General features: G+C 34.3%; 1 protein-coding gene across 1 annotated transcript; it reads right to left on the bottom strand.

Moving 5' to 3' along the window:
* Nucleotides 1-2,099, bottom strand: LOC107990971 (uncharacterized mitochondrial protein AtMg00810-like). The gene is made up of 4 exons (XM_051085618.1): nucleotides 2,031-2,099; nucleotides 874-1,035; nucleotides 725-788; nucleotides 1-662 (listed from the first exon to the last, which is right to left on the bottom strand). The coding sequence occupies exons 1-4, from the start codon at nucleotides 2,097-2,099 to the stop codon at nucleotides 1-3; spliced, it is 957 nt and encodes a 318-aa protein (XP_050941575.1).
* Nucleotides 2,100-17,662: the final 15,563 nt, after the last annotated feature.

Raw genomic sequence — 17,662 nt, 5'->3', positions numbered from 1 at the left:
CTACTGGGGAACACCCATATCAGCAAGAAGCCAACGAAGCCATAAAAGTTCGGCGGTAGCATCAGCAAGAGCACGATATTCTGATTCAGTACTAGAACGAGAGACAACACTTTGTTTCTTACTACGCCAAGAAATGAGAGAATCGCCTAAGTAGAAGCAGTAACTGGTTGTAGAATGTCGATCAGTGGGATCCCCAGCCCAATCTGCATCGGAATAGCCAGATAATACAAGAGAGGATTGAGAAGAAAACTGAAGTCCATGTCCCAAAGTTCCCTTGACATAGCGAATGATATGTAGTACGACAGTAAAATGGATGGTTCGAGGAGCAGCCATAAATTGGCTAACAATGTGAACAACATATGCAATGTCTGGGCGAGTCACTGTTAGATAGATGAGACTGTCAGCGAGTTGCCGATACAGATTGACATCTTCAAGAGGAACACCATCATAAGGGGTCAAATGAACATTGGGATCTAACGGCGTTGAAGCTGTGTTAGAGTCAGTAATTCTTGAGCGAGCTAAAAGATTTGAGCCATATTTAGCTTGGGACAATAGATACCCGTTCGAGCGTCGAGAGACTTCAAGACCAAGAAAGTAGTTGAGAGACCCAAGTTCTTTCATTTCAAAATGTTGACTAAGGTAATTTGGAGATCGGATATGGCCTGTAGATCGTTACCAGTGATAATCATGTCATCAACATAGAGAAGAAGAAGAAGAACAATACCTTGGAGTGTGTGACGAGTAAAGAGTGCAGTATCATGAGGACTGGAAGTAAAGCCAAGTTGAGACTTCAAAACCAAGAAAGTAGTTGAGAGAACCAAGGTCTTTCATTTCAAAATGTTGACCAAGGTAATGTTGGAGATCGGATATGACCTGTGGATCATTACCAGTGATAATCATGTCATCAACATAGAGAAGAAGAAGAACAATACCTTGGAGTGTGTGACGAGTAAAGAGTGCAGTATCATGAGGACTGGAAGTAAAGCCAAGTTGAGTGATGGTAGAGCTAAATGTGTCAAACCAAGCTTGTGGAGCCTGTTTGAGACCATATAGTGCGCAACGCACTACTACAAATTTGGGTTTTAACGACACTACAAATCAAAACAATTGTCGTTAAAAATAAAAAAGGGATAGGGTAGGAGTAAAATGTGTCGTTGAAAATAGAACTGACACATTATTCCTTGACACAATTCTATTGTCACAATTTAATTTTTCTTGACATATTTAAAGTGTCGTTAATTAACGACAAATTCTTTGTGTCATTAAATAAATTTTGAAATAAAAAAACAAAAATTTCAAAATTTTTCAATTCCCTCTTTGCGCGACATTCAAAAAGAGTTTTACAATTTGCTCAACCTTTTCTCTCTCTCCCTATCAAAAAACGAAAAACAATGTAACTCATCTGCAAATCTAGATTGTCGTCAAACCCACTAATCTCACACCGTCGAACAAGCAAACATTGTCTAATGGACTGCCGTCGAACCCACCAATCTAAGAGACTGCCGTTGAAGAATCTTGACCGCTCTGATTTCTCTTCGCCCTTGGCTACTAGAAAAATGAGTTTTAATGATACTACTAATCAAGGAATTGTGTCGTTTGAAAATAAAAAAGATGGGGTGAGGTACAATTGTGTTGTTGAAAATTATTTATTGACATAATTTAATTTTTCTTGACACATTTAAAGCGTCGTTAATTATCAACAAATTTTTTGTGTCATTTAAAAAATTTTGACATAAAAAAACCTCAAATTTCAAAATTTGTTAATTCCCTCTCTCACGCAATTAAAATTATATGACAATAGCATATTTTCTCTCAACATTTTCTCTCTCTACCAAAAACGCAAAAGTCTAGGCTGTCTCCACCTATATCATGCATATATTCATTATTTTTATAATTTTATACATAATTAGAATCTAGACTCTATTACGAACTCAATGCAATGAAAAACACTTAAAACAAAGTCCGAACAAACAAAATCGGGTAAATCGAAGATCAGAGACCAATTGGTAAATAACAAAAAAATTCAATACTTCCACGAACGTAAACACCTCAAGGTCGTGAGTTTGAATCCCAGCCGAGCGTATTCCTTTATTCCCCATTTTCTCTTTTTGCCTTTTCCTTTTCAAGGGGAACTAGGGCAAATTGAAGCACATTCATTTCCGTTTTCTGTAATTGAGAGACTTGAATATCCAAATAAGGCTTTTTTTTCTGTCGCCTTGCTGGTGCCTTATCGCTCAAATGAGGATTTCTTTCCTCCTCTCAAAGGAGAGGAATGAACAAGTCCTCCGCCTACTACAATCAATGGATAAAAGAGGTCCTTCGGACGCTTAAAGAATTTTCAAGCGAATTCCTTCCTTATTCTTCAAATTAGAAGGAGCCTCAATGAACAAGGGCGACTAATTAAATTAAGCTACCTCGAACCGGTGCGAAGCAACTCGACTAAGAAGGAGAGGATCAAATGAGAAGAATTTGAAAGTGAAGTCCTTATCCCTTATTAGGAGTGCAACGAAGTTCATAAAGGGTGAAAGGAATATTGAAGAACAAAGGCTCCGTAGGAGGAGGTCAGAATGACCTCTTTGATCGTATTCCTTTATTCTCCATTTTCGAAAGACTTCATGTGCGCACCTTCTCCACTCTTCCGCCAATCTACGCATGCCACATGTTGTCTTCTCCTCACGCGGGCGCCTTTGATGTCCTGTGTTCGAATCTCATAGCCTGCATCATTTTTTCTCACATATTTTCAATGGCAATCTTGTAAATATATAACAACTTTTCGAAAATCCTCTCTTTCTATCAAATTGAGCGCGTCTGGCCTTGAAGTTATGAGTTCGAAACCCATGAAGCAGTTATTTTCATTTCTTTTCTATATATTACTCATTTTTCTATAAACCTTAATCAAAATTTTCAGTTATGTTTGATCCATTCATAAATCCAATTCCAATTTTCAGCCAAATTCTCTTTAAATATCATTTTTTCAGAACTCTCCCATTCATTTTTTCTCTAAAACATATTCCATCAATCTTTTATTCCAATAGATGGGTAATTTCTAAGAGGTAAGAGGATCATGGATATTCAATTTATTTGAGAGTTTCTTCCATTTTTATTTTAATTTAGCATGTTGATTCTTTAATTTTTGTTCAAAAACGAATTCAATTCCATGTGATCTCTATAAAACAATCTTTTAATTTGCTCTTGATTGTTTAATTAGTATGCAAGATACATTTTGTTTAGAAAATTAAAGTGCAAAATTCAATTGATTATCTTTGTCTACAAGAAATATTTTTTGATCCAATGGAGGGGTCACTAGAACAAATATAGGCTTTAATGTCGCTTGGGAAAAATGAAAAAAGACCATTGGTGTCGGTTTTGAAAAAGCGGATCTTTAATGTCGGTTCTCCACCGACATTAAAGACAAAGCTTTAATGTCGGTTTTAAAACGACATTAAAGGTCCGCCATTTTGAGAACCGACATTAAAGGTCCATTTAAATTTTAATTTTAATATTTTTATTTTGTGAAAAAATAGACACTTTAATGTCGGTTTTCCACCGACATTAAAGGTCCATTTAATTTTTTTTTAATAATTTTTTTCGTGAATTCTCTCTCTTACTTTACCTTTTCGACCCATTCGATTCGAAATCCATTCGACCGTCGTCTTCTCCGAACTATTTCTTCTCCGAACCTCCTTCATTTCTTCTCAGATCGACGCCACAATTTTAATCGACGCCGCCATTTTATCGCCGCCGCCATTTCTATCGCCGCCACCATTCCGATCGATTGTTGTTCTGTTCGCCCACCCTTGGAATCAAATTCGGCCGCATTTCTCTCCTTCTAAAGAAATTCGTCCGGTCGTCCCCGTTCACAGCAATCGTGTTCATAGCAACCGCGTTCACAGCAACCAGGTTTTTTGAAACTCATCCGCGTTCCTATTTTTAACTCTTGCAATGACTATCACAAGTTTTATTTTGTTCATAGTTAATTACCATGTTCTGGAGAAGCTCTTTTTTGACCGTCTTTTGTTCCACTGGGTTTATTTCTTGTTAAGATTGAACAAAACTAAGAACCTACAATGGAAATTATTCCAGATGCAGTCACTGTGTCAATCCTTCCTCACATTGCGACCAAATACATAGCCATGGCTCTTTTTCTTGTCTTTGATATGGATGCCTCTTTCAGACAAAAATTTCTCTTAGCTAAAGACAATTTCTTTCAAATGATTTCTATTTTTGACACAAATCTTAGGTATCATGCCTGTTCTGGTGTTTGATTGTGTAAGAAGATCAATGTTCATATTTCTTAGGACAGGCCGATTCTGTCGCTTTTATTTTTTATTAAGTAGCCAATCAGACATGAGAAAGAAACAACATGAGAAAAGGTAGACGAATCCTTATTGGCTAAGAACGAACAAGAAATCTCATATTTTTTACCACCAGTCGAATGAATCCCCTGTTTTGAGCCACCTCTTTCTTTTCACCCAATTTTTAACTTCGATGCAAACAAATGGCACCTTAGAATTATCCGACTGTTTCCTGCCTATTTATCCTTCATTGATCCTCATTGTTCAATTCCCCCGCCATCACTTCAAAGTGACTAACCCCAATATTTGCTTACTCAAAAACCCTTTCCTTTTAACCATATGGGTTCGGTTTCAACTGCTTCGGCATCGCCGTCTCAGCCACCTACTGGAAATCCACCAGCCAATTTCAAGATATGTGTATCCTATTGTGGTAAAGATGCTTCACAAGGTGCCAACATCTCTAATTGGATCGATTGTTACAGTCCACAAGACAACTCATGGAATAGAGTCACCACAATCCCTGGCCTTCTGGAAAACCATGCTCTCACACTGCTTTAGGGATAGATGAATTTTTATGTTTGATTTGTTGAAAGTTTTTCTTTTTGAATGGTAATTTACATTTACACTTTCTAGCATGACTGGTCTTTAATTCTTTTGAATATTTGATCAAGGTTTGAATGATTCCATGGTTTCATTCTTGCTTGAAAGAGTAGGTTTAAATTACATCTTGCATGTTAGGCTTTGGTTTGAATTGATCACTATTTTAGTTCGACAATGGTAGAGATTATTGATGCAGGAACATAATGTCATAGTCTTAATTTGGTTTCAAGATTGTTTGCAAAAGATTCAATCCAGATAAAAGAAAATGTATAATTTGTGGCCTTTAAAAATAATTGTACCTTCTTATCTGCTACAGCTTCTGTCTTTCTTAATATATGTTTGTGAAAATTCCTTTCTTTCCTTATCTGTTGTTATACTTAATTTCCATTTTGTGCACATAAAGCATAAGCCTCAGTATCAAACCCAATAACAAAAAAAAAAAAAAAAACTTATTTTCATCTTCTATGAGTGGTCTACCAAGGTGTTCAAAACTCAAGCTATCGTAGATGTTTAGTCTTCCTATCTTCATCTTCTATGTGTTCTCTCCTTCATTCTATTGTGGTTGAATTTGATGCTAGCTAGGGAAGGTGGTGAATTTGGTTAATAACTTTTTGTTTGATTTTGCTAAGGTAGATAATGTAGCTAAGTCGTTGTTGAGTTGGGTGAATTGTTTCCTCATCGGAGTTACTCATGTTATGTTGTTGGCTTTATGTTATATTATTATTACTATTATTATTTTCTTTTCTTTTTTCCCTCTTCCAATTCAAAAGACTATGCTGGAAAATGTTGGATATCTAATTTCTTTACTTTTTTTAAAATGTCTTTTTAGTACAATTAAGAGTGGGAGATTTGAACCTAAAACCTTTTATCCTCGAAAACATACAAATGTCAATTCAACTAAGTTCATCTTGGTTATATCTAACTTTTTAGGTTGAGTCATATGGATGTAATTTTTGGTAATTCCCTGTTTCTTTTGATCTTAAATTTGGTCTCGTATAAATTCCTTAAAAAGAAAAAGAAAATATTAATAAAAATATATATATATATTCCTGGACTTTTCATTTGGTGGTTGACACCTGACATTGCTTGCTACCTCAAGCTTCTCCTATATATAACCCAAACTCTTTTAGATTGCTTTTCTTTTAGTCAAGTATTATACCCTATTATTTAGGTTGACATTGGTCTACTTCTAAAATTAGCCATACATTTTATTTTCCAAATCATAACAAAACCAAAACTAAAACTAAAAGAAAATGTCATAGTCTTAATTTAGATTGTTTGCTTAATATTATTGTAGTTTCTTTTCGGTTTATATAGAACTTGTTAGTTTTTGGAATGTGGGTTCAGTTTAAGTTTACTTAATTTAGTTGTTTTCTCGATTTTTTTTGTAGATTAAATTGCATCTTATATAATATGGATAAGTCGTGGATGCAAAAGAATAGAACGTCATCTGAGTATGCTTATGGGGTTGAGATGTTTATTAAAAATGGGTTGAAGCATTCAAAGACGTCGAATGTCATGGCATGTCCTTGTTTAAAGTGTGTGAATGCAAAAACTTTAGATGTGAATACAATTAGAGATCACTTGTTTTTTAACGGCATCGATCAGAGTTATCAAGAATGGATTTTTCATGGTGAATCACTACCAATAAAGAGAAACAATGAAAGTGTCTTTAGCAGTGTAAAAGAAGAAATTGACGAGGATGATGTTGATGACACAATTGGAATGTTTGAGGCTGCACATAATTATTTTAATGACAAGTCAGAAAATTTTGAGGAAGTTGTAGATGATGCCAAGAAACCATTATATCCTAATTGTACGAATTTTACCAAAATATCTACGTTGATAAAGTTATATAATTTGAAAGCTAAATTTGGATGGAGTGATAAGAGTTTCACTGAGTTATTACAATTAATTTCTGACATCTTACCTACTCCCAACGAATGCCCTACTTCTACTTATGAAGCAAAAAAAATTTTGTGTACTCTTGGAATGAAGTACGAGAAGATTCATGCTTGTAGGAATGATTGTTGCTTGTTTAGGAAAGAACTGTCTGATGCAAATGTATGCCCCTCTTGTGGTATGTCAAGATGGAAGATTCCTAAAAATTCAAAGAAGGAGGTTAAGAATGTTCCAGTGAAAGTCATGTGGTATTTCTCTCCAATTCCAAGATTTGAAAGAATGTTTCGAAGCAAAGAAACATCAAAATTATTGACGTGGCATGACAGAAAAAGAGAAGTGAATGATCTATTACAACATCCAAAAGATGCATTATCATGGAAAAAAATAGACAATTTATGGCCAGAGTTTGGGTCAGAACCTAGAAATCTACGTCTTGCTCTTTCCACAGATGGGGTAAATCCGCATGGAGATCTTAGCAGTAGATACAGTTGTTGGCCAGTTATGTTAGTGACATACAACTTACCTCCATGGTTGTGTATGAAGCGAAAATTTTTGATGTTGACCGCACTAATATCTGGTCCCAAACAACCGGGAAATGAAATAGATGTTTATTTAGCTCCGTTAGTTGATGATTTGAAAATACTTTGGCATGATGGGGTGGAATGTTACGATGCATATCAAGATCAATGTTTCAGGCTAAAGGCTATTTTATTATGGACTATTAATGATTTTCCTGCGTATGGTAACTTGTGTGGTTGTTCAGTCAAAGGATATCATGCATGTCCAATTTGTGGGGAGAAAACTTCATCAATTTATTTGCCAAAAGGAAGGAAGATGGCATATATTGGGCATCGCAAGTTTCTACCACGTCATCATCCATATAGGAAACAAAAGAAAGTTTTCAATGGTGCACAAGAATTAGAATTGGCTCCAGAACCATTGAGTGGGGAAGAAATTTTCATACAAACAAGTAAGTACAAACACTCATTTGGTAAGAGAACTATGAACGAAAAGAACAGTGAAATGAGTTCTTCAGGAACTTATTGGAAGAAAAAATCTATTTTTTTTGAATTAGAATATTGGAAGTTTCTTGATGTGCGACATTGTTTAGACGTGATGCACATTGAAAAGAATGTCTGTGCAAATCTCATTGGCACATTGCTTGATATTCCCGGTAAAACCAAAGATGGAGTAAAAAGTCGATTAGATTTGGTTGAATTGAACATTAGATCAGAGCTAGCTCCTCAAGTAGGGGAGAAAAAGATCTTTTTACCCCCGGCATGTTATACATTATCTCGAGCAGAGAAGTTGAGTTTTTGTAAGACACTATCTGAATTGAAAGTACCAGAAGGCTATTCATCGAACATTCAAAGTTTAGTGTCACTCACAGATTTGAAACTGTATGGACTTAAGTCGCATGACCATCACGTTCTTATGCAACAATTGCTACCTGTGGCAATTCGTGGTATTCTACCGAAACATGTAAGACTTGCAATTATTCGGTTATGCTTCTTCTTTAATGCTATATGTAAGAAGACAATTGATACATCACAATTGAAAGGAATGCAAGAAGATGTAGTTGTCACTTTATGTCTATTGGAGAAGTATTTTCCACCATCATTTTTCACTATAATGGTACATCTTGTAGTGCATCTCGTAAGAGAAATTGAGTTTTGTGGACCTGTTCATCTAAGGTGGATGTATCCGTTTGAACGATATATGAAAGTCCTAAAAACTTACGTGCGAAATAGAAATCGACCAGAAGGATGTATGGTAGAAAATTATATTGTTGAAGAGGCTATAGAGTTCTGTTCTGAATTTATTGCTGGAGTTAGTTCTATTGGACTTAACTCATCTGTAATAAAAAAGAATTCAAACATGGATAGAGCATTATCAGCTTCTTCTTTTATCAGACCGAGTAAGGAGCAGTTAGATCAAGCTCATCTTTATGTCATTCAGAATGTAAATGATGTTCTACCATACGTCGAGTACGTGCTAAATCCTATCTATTCTCATTCTATATAAGTTTATGTAATTACTTAATAACTTGTTATTTACGACAGACAACATATGGAGAGTTTGCGTAAGCTTAACTCTGGTAAAGCTCGAAGTAAAAAGTGGATTCAAGAAGAGCATAATCGCTCATTCAGTCGCTGGCTGTCCACACGGGTAATCACTACAATCATACTCTTGTATGTTTGTTTTGGATCTAACTAAATCCAATATATTGTGTAGGTTGCACTTGCTCTCGAAGTACCTAAAAATTCTATCACGCCTTCTTTAAGATGGATAGCTCACGGACCTTCTCCAGATGTGGCCACTTATTCTGGTTACATAATTAATGGATATTACTATCACACAAAAAGGCGTGATGATATTAGGAGAGTTCAAAATAGTGGAGTTAGTATAACCGCTACTACGATGCAAGTCTCTAGTTCTAAGGACAAAAACCCGGTCATGTCAGATATGACGTTTTATGGTGTAATACGAGAGATATGGGAGATTGATTACCATCAATTATCTTTTATTTTATTTAAGTGTGATTGGGTTGACAATAGAAGTGGAGTCAAAGTGGACGAGCTTGGGTTTACCATCGTTGATCTCAAACGTATTGGACATAAATCAGACTCATTTATTTTAGCCACTCAAGCAAAACAAGTATTCTATGTCCAAGATTCTGCAAATCCTGAATGGTCGGTGGTTTTAACATCTCCACAAAGAACTATTGAAGAAGATTTCTTTGAAGATGAAATAGGAGATATGCTTCAAGAGTGTGGTTACGAAACCATTAAAAGGATGCCCAATGTTGATACACCTAATGAGACTGATGATACAAATTCAACTTATATTAGACATGATTGTGAGGGTAGATGGGTAGAGAAGGGTATGTCATTACTTTGCTTTATAATGTATTTAATTTTAGAGTTCGTAATATAATTGATATGCTTATGGTATCTTTATAATGTATTTATGTTTAAAGTTCGTAATATAACTGCTATATTTATGGTATGTCATTACTTTGCTTTATAATGTATTTATGTTTAAGTTCGTAACATAATTGTTATACATGCAGTGCCCTCGTCAATTGGATTCTGTAGGGTGCGGGTACTACGTGCAAAAGTACATACATGAGATAGTGCATAATTCTAGTACTTCTATTACTAACCTTGTAAGTTTCTACTTTAACTTTTTACATATTACAATTTGTGATCCAAACTCATACTTTCCATATCTTTCTCTTTGTGTGTAGTTCAATACCAAAAATGCATATAGCCAAGAGGAGATTGATGAGATTCGAACTGAATGGGCAGCTTTTGTTAGCAGATTTGTGTAAGTAGTTGCTTTTTGTAGTTAGGTTAGTAGTTGATTTTTGTAGTTAGGTTAGTAGTTGATTTTTGTAGTTAGGTTAGTAGTTGGTCGAGTTAAGTTTTTGTAGGGGACGACAGTCCTATAGTTTTTTGAAGGGCAGGTGGTCCCGTACTAATTGTTGTTTGTTAGATAGTTTGTACCTATACTTTAGTTAGTGAAGGAACCTTCTATTGTGTTTATAAATCACGATCTTATATATTATCTTTAATGGCGTTAGTGTGCTTGTATTTTAGTGTTGGATCTTATGCATTGTAGGTGTTTACTATTGGTTTGCCATGGATGGTAGGATGTGTTGTTTGATATGTGTGATTATGTATATATTGGAGGATTTGGAGTAGTTGGACTTATAGTGTTGAATATAGTTGTGTTTATAATATGTAAGTGTTGGATGATGTGTATTTGTTGTAGTTCTATATGGAAGTGTGGAAAATTGTGCTTGTATTTTAGTGTTGGATCTTATGCATTTTAGGTGTTTACTATTGGTTTGCCATGGATGGTAGGATGTGTTGTTTGATATGTGTGATTATATATAAGTGTATATATTGGAGGATTTGGAGTAGTTGGACTTATAGTGTTGAATATAGTTGTGTTTATTGATATGTGATTATATGTAAGTGTTGGATGATGTGTATTTGTTGTAGTTCTATATGGAAGTGTGGAAAAGTGTGTTTGTATTTTAGTGTTGGATCTTATGCATTGTAGGTGTTTACTATTGGTTTGCCATGGATGGTAGGATGTGTTGTTTGATATGTGTGATTATATATAAGTGTATATATTGGAGGATTTGGAGTAGTTGGACTTATAGTATTGAATATAGTTGTGTTTATTGATATGTGACTATATGTAAGTGTTGGAAGTGTGCTGGAATTTTAGGTATTATTGTGTGCATTGAGTAGTAGGCATTATAGCTAGTGTGCAAGCAATTTTTTTATTTTTTTACAATATACGATGACGAACATTTCCGGACGTAGTTCGACTCAAATAATATCGGTTTTGCCGTCATAAAAACTATTATAAATACGACATGAAATGAATCTTTAATGTCGGTTTAAAAAACGACATAAAATGTGTCTTTAATGTCGGTGGAAAAACGACATTAAATGTGTCTTTAATGTCGGTGGAAAAACGACATTAAAGATGTGCACTAAGCAACATTAATGTCGGTTTAAAAACGACATTAAAGACATCTTTAATGTCGGTTATAAACCGACATTAAAGACAGCTTTAATGTCGGTTATAAACCGACATTAAAGATGAACCGACATTAAAGACCTTCAATAACACCTTCAAAGATGTCGGTTTATAACCGACATCAAAGGTCTTTAATGTCGGTTTATAACCGACATTAAAGACACCTTTGATGTCGGTTTATAACCGACATTAAAGCCCAACCGACATTAAAGGCCTTTAATAACGCTTACAAAGATGTCGGTCGCCAAGTGACATTAAAGGCCTTTAATGTCGGTTTTAAACCGACATTAAAGGCCAAATTTCTTGTAGTGGGTAATGTTCTAAGAAGTTGTAGATACACCATTCTGTCCTTTATTTATTATTTTATTTTATTTATTTACTTTATTTTTTTATTTTAAAAGTTGGATTTGAATTTGAATTTAACTTTTTTGAAAAAAAAAATGAAGATCACTCTCTTCTCTATTTTCCCTCAACTCACCCAATTTTTTCTCCCACTCCCACCTTCTCCACTCTCTTTCTCTATTTTCCCTCGACCCACCTAATTTTCTCTCCACTCCCACCTTCTCCACTCTCCCCCTATTTTCTCTCAACTAACCCAATTTTCTCTCTCACTCCACCTTCTCCACTATAAAAACAAAGGAGGATTTTTTTTAGAGGTACCTTTGAGATCAATTGGAAGAGTCAGCTAAGGAAACTATTCTGTCAAAAGTAATTTTTTTTTTCAATTTCCTCTCTTTCCCTTCCCTTTTGAGGGTTGAAAAATTATAAGATGTAGTTTTTCTAATTTGTTTTTGTTGTAATTTCATTAATTAATTTTAAGGTGACTTTAATTTTGTTAGGCTTAGGCCAATTGGGTTTACTCTGGTTTTATTGTTTGCTTTTATTGTTAGTTCAAATTTAGGTCAATTGAATTTATTGTTGTTTAGGTCAATTAATTTCAATGCTTCGAATTTGTTAGATTTAGGTCATTTGAGCTTTTAATTTTGTTAGATTTAGGCCAATTGAATTTATGGTTGCTTCAAATTTAGTAGATTTAGGCCAATTGATTCAAATTGGTTAGATTTAAGCCATTTTATTCTATATTCTTTAAATTTGTTATGTTTAAGCCAATTGATTTAATTTGGCTATTATTAATTTTTTGGTTTAGTGTTTATTAATTGATTAAACTTGTAAAAGACAAAATAGTTTGTTATGTTTGATATTTATTATTTCTCAACTTGTATATTATATTAGATATATTATTTTATATTATTTCCAATATATTATTTTATATTATTTCCAATATATTTATTTTCAATCTGTATATTATTTCCAATATAGTATTTCTCAACCTGTATATTATATTATTTCTCAACCTGTATTATTTGTCAACTATATTGTTTGCTGTATTATTTGTCAAATCATTTGCCAATGTATTATTTCCCAACCTATATTTGTCATATTTCACATTGTTTTGCTAATATTATTATTATTTTTATTTTATTTATTTTTTTATTATTATTATTATTTATTTTTCAATTTCTATAATTGCAAAATGTATGAAAAATTCATTTGGTTTTTGCCATATGGATATAAAAATTTGAGATGGAAATGAATAATGTTCATTTATGGATTTTATGGTTCTTGGCTTGCAAATAGTATATTACATTTTTCAATTAGTAAAAAAATTTCATTTTTCCTCACTTAGATGACTTTTTTTGCTTTTTCAAACTTCTGCTAATCTATGAAGTATCATGCTATATAAGTTTCATTATCATCTAATTTTGACATTTACGAATAGTGATAGACTAAATTTAAAACTATAAGAGGATAAGATACAAAACTAGGACTTCTCAATTTAAGTCATTAAAGATTTGCTTATGTGTTGAATGTCAATGATGATGTTTTCTTGTTTTGTGGTTCCCAGGAAAAAACAATGATTATTTAGATCAATATGTTGTCTACTCGATTTTTTGGGTTGAATTTGATAGAAGAGGAACTACAAGAGATCTTTGATAGCAACACTTCTTAATCTTCATGGTAAGAAAGTTTTGAAACTTACTTATTTTGCAACTGGATTTTATATATTATTTGGAGTTTTGGAGTATGTAAAATTTTAAAGTGTTTGTTATTTGTTACATTGTTTGTTGTTTTCTCATAACATTGGTTGCAACTTTTGTTCTTGGAATAACTTCGAAAATGATGTTAACTTAATTTATCATGAACTCCTTTAGGAATCAAATAATGAGTTAATATATTGCATATGAAATAATAATTGTATCACTTACGTAGTTTGCTATTCATTATTAGGGCTTCCAAACTTGCAAGAAAGAAAAAGCCTCTATGGAGGGTAATCAAGATATGGGGGTGGAGATTTAGTAAAAGAAAGAGGTAAGCGTGCTTTATGTTTTGTAACGTAACTTATCTATTTTATTTTTTAGGAATCATGTTAACATGTATTTAGGAATATTGCTTTGACTATCTTGCAGTGGTAGCCATTGAAAATCTATTTTGTGTGATCCGCTTAGACGTATGTTTTAGGAATCATATTGACACGTACTTAGGAACTTGATACTTTGTTGTGTTAACTATTCTGCAGTTATGGTAGTCATTGAAAAGCTATTTTGTTCAATCCGCTTAGACATATGTTATAGGAATCATGTTGTTTTGTATTTACTTTGGAGGAGGGGGCTAAGGGTAAGTTTATGCTAAGTTTCAATTTGATGCAAACTAGAACATTGCTTGGACTGTAAAGATTGAATCAAAACTTACATTTGCAACATTTATATACTATGCTTATGCTTATGCTTATGTAGTCGGTGTTTTTTTTTTAATCTTTTGCATTCCTTATGGGTCTTTTATTAAAAACCTTGGTTGTATGAACTTTTGACGCTTATTTTGAAAAGTTTATTGGTCTACTTATTAAGAAGGTGATTTTTGTTTGACATGTACTTAATGTTTATGCTTATGCTTGTGCATTTTCCGTAATGAATGTTGGCTAAGATTCATTTTCTTCAAATTTGCAGGTAGTTGAAGAATTCACGGACCATGGTATCGATCAAGTTCTCGTTTATGCGTCAGTTTGTTTAGATTAGGTCACACATATATGTAATATTACAGTAAATTTATCTTTTGGATTATTGTAAAATCTTTACCGATAATGTAAGTTATATTTTTTTATTATTAATATAAATATCTTTACCAGTAATGCTGAAATTTAGTATTTAATTTTTTTGAAAGAAGAAATATATGATAGAAAAATATGTGTTGCAAAAATGAAGAATAACGACACCAAACATGTGTCGACATATAAGCTTTTATTAAACAGAAACAGTGTCGTTAAAGCACATTTCTTGACAACAATTTTGTGTAACGAAATATTTACAACGACAATATATTAGTGTCGAGTTATATTGAAAGGTGACACACTTAAAACGTCGTTATAAGAGTATTAATGACAATATATTGGTGTCGAGTGATAGATAATGGTGACACATTTAAATTGTCAATGTAATAGTATTAATGACAATATATTTGTGTCGAGTGACAGATTACGGTGACACATTTAAAGTGTCAATATAAGAGTTTTAATGACAATATATTTCTGTCAAGGTATAGATAACGGTGACATATTTAAAGCGACAATATAAGATTATTAATGACAATAAATTCTTGTCGAGTACTAGATAACGGTGACACATTTAAAACGTTAATTTAAGAGTATTAATGACAATATATTAGTGTCAAGGTATAGATAACGGTGACACATGATTTGCGTCAATATAAGGGTATTGATGACAATATATTGGTGTCGAGTTATAGATAACGGTGACATATTTATTATTAATGACACAATTTTGGTGTCATCTAAGAATATTTAATGATACGTTTTTCAAAGTGACGTTAAATAACCTTTCTTGACAGTGGCTTCAATGACGCAAAAATTGTGTCGTTGAAAGTCTTTATGATGCAAAACATGCGTCGTTAAAATCCATATTTGTAGTAGTGACGCAAGAGGCACACCTTGTGAGGAGGAGAAGAAGTACCAGGAGGTGGCTTCATATAGACTTCTTCAGAAAGAGTCCCATTAAGGAAAGCATTTTTGACATCCATCTGAAGAAGAGGCCACTGGTTGGCAGCAGCAACAGCTAGTAAACTGCGCACAGACGTCATCCAAGCCACATGAGCAAATGTTTCTTCATAGTCAATACCATATTCTTGGGAATACCCTTTTGCTACAAGACGAGCCTTATAACGCTCAATAGTACCATCAGAGTGAGTCTTGATTTTGTAGATCCACTTGCAGCCAATGGGTCTTTTACTAGGAGGTAAGTCAACATAGTTCCAAGTGTGAGTCTTTTCAAGAGCCTGTAATTCATCATTCATCGCTCTTTGCCATAAAGGGTCAGTACTAGCCTCTTGATAAGAGGTAGGTTAAATAAGGGAAACAATAGTAGAAAAATAGTGATAATCTTGGAGATGAATATGAGGTTCCCTTATCCAAGTAGAACGACGAGGAGGGGTGTTTGAAGGAGGTTCAGGACTCCCATCAGAGATGGACGACTGGTCCGAGGTTACAGAAGTAGATGCAGATTGAACAAGCTCATTATCAGGAGTGGATTCAGAGAGAGGAAAAAGGTCAATAGATGTGTCAGTGAAGAAAGATTGAGGACTAGAGAAGGAGGCGTGGAAGGAGGACAAACGAGAGAACATAGTATGCTCCCAAAATGTGACATGGCGAGGTATATGAAGTCTATTGCCAACAACGAAAACCTTTATGTTCTGTCCATAGCTAAGAAAACAGCAGAGGCGGGTACTGGGTTCAAGTTTATTGTGTTCATGAGGATGCAGGAGAACAAAACAAGTAAAACCGAAGACTTTAAGGTTGGAATAGTTAGGAAGAGTACCATATAGTCTTTCGAATGGAGAGATGTTTTGGAGGACGGAGGAAGGAAGACGATTGATAGTATAGACGAATGTAAGAGCTGCTTCACCCCAAAAATTTCTCAAGACATGAGGCAGAAAGAAGAAGGGCACGAACTGAGTCAAGAATGTGGCGATGTTTGCGCTCAACACGTCCATTTTGTTGAGAAATGTGGGGGCAGGAGTGCTGAACAAGAGTGCTCTGTTGTGAGAGAAAAGATAGAAGAGTGGAGTCTTTATACTCCAAGGCATTGTCAGTGCGAAGGGTTTTGATGGGACAAGAGAATTGGGTGCGAATCATATTAGTAAACTCAATATAAGTGCGAGATAATTCAGAGCGGTGTTTGAGAAAATAAATCCATGTAAATCGAGAGAAATCATCAATGAATAACACATAATAGCGATAACCATGGACAGTGGAGGTAGGGGTAGACCCCCAAATGTCAGAATAGATTAAATCAAAAGGTTTATCACATATAGAAGTGGATGTAGAAAATGACAAAGCAGGTTGCTTAGCAAGTTTACAATTTAAACAATTAAAAGGGACGAATTTGGTAATACTATTTAAATTGTTAATGGAGATTAAATAACGCAATTTTTCTGGAGAAGCATGACCAAGACGAAGATGCCACTGATATGTATCAGAGTCAGTGACAGGGGCAGAGATGGATGGAGGAGGAACCTGAAGTGGTAGGAGCTCAAATAATCTTCCCACTTTGCGACCCGTCCCAATCGTCTGTCCCGTCTGTGGATCCTGAACCTGACAACCATTGGAAGAAAAAGAGACAGTTAAGCCAAGATCGCACAATTAACCAACAGATACTAGATTAAAGTTTAAGTTTGGGACACAGTAAGTATGAGGAAGATTCAAACTGGGGGTATTGATGGTGCCCATGTGAGTGATATTCATACAATTGTCGTCAGCAGCATAAATGAGAGGTAAAGATTTATTAGGACTAGGAATGTTCATAAGAGAGTAACTAGATGTCATATGATTGCAACAGCCAGAGTCAAGAAGCCATCGATTACCTGGTGAGACGACAAGTGCAGAGGAAGATGATGAAATCAACTGATTTAGTAAACTTTGAAGATCACTTATCTGAAACTAGGGGTGGTGGAATTATCGGAAGCAGCAGCAACAACAGAGGAGTTATTGGGTTTAGTAAAGTTCTTTGCTCTTGTAGAATAGCTTTGAGGTTTAGGTGGTTTTATGGGACAATTATCCAGAATATGACCTGGCTTATGGCAGTACCTGCATCTATTTTAGGACAATTAATAAATTTATGACCAGTAAGCTTACAATTCTTACAAAATGTGCTTGATGCTCCAGGTGGTGAATAAGTGCTAGCAAGAACAACATCATAATGTTTTGATTGATGCCAAGACATTTTTCTTCAAATAAT

This window comes from Cucumis melo, chromosome 6 (assembly GCF_025177605.1).
Source record: "Cucumis melo cultivar AY chromosome 6, USDA_Cmelo_AY_1.0, whole genome shotgun sequence".
In the NCBI taxonomy this organism is placed as follows: domain Eukaryota; kingdom Viridiplantae; phylum Streptophyta; class Magnoliopsida; order Cucurbitales; family Cucurbitaceae; genus Cucumis; species Cucumis melo.
The sequence above is the reverse complement of the archived record's forward strand: the minus strand, read 5'-3'. Positions and strand labels throughout refer to the sequence as shown.

Excerpts from the sequence above, each read along its gene's own strand:
- LOC107990971 (XM_051085618.1), bottom strand. The coding sequence starts at position 2,099 with ATGGGGAATAAAGGAATACGCTCGGCTGGGATTCAAACTCACGACCTT. Across the intron at positions 1,036-2,030 it reads AGGTGTTTACGTTCGTGGAA|GCTCCACAAGCTTGGTTTGA; the intron begins GTATTGAATTTT and ends GGTCTCAAACAG. Across the intron at positions 663-724 it reads TACTCGTCACACACTCCAAG|GCCATATCCGATCTCCAAAT; the intron begins GTATTGTTCTTC and ends AACGATCTACAG.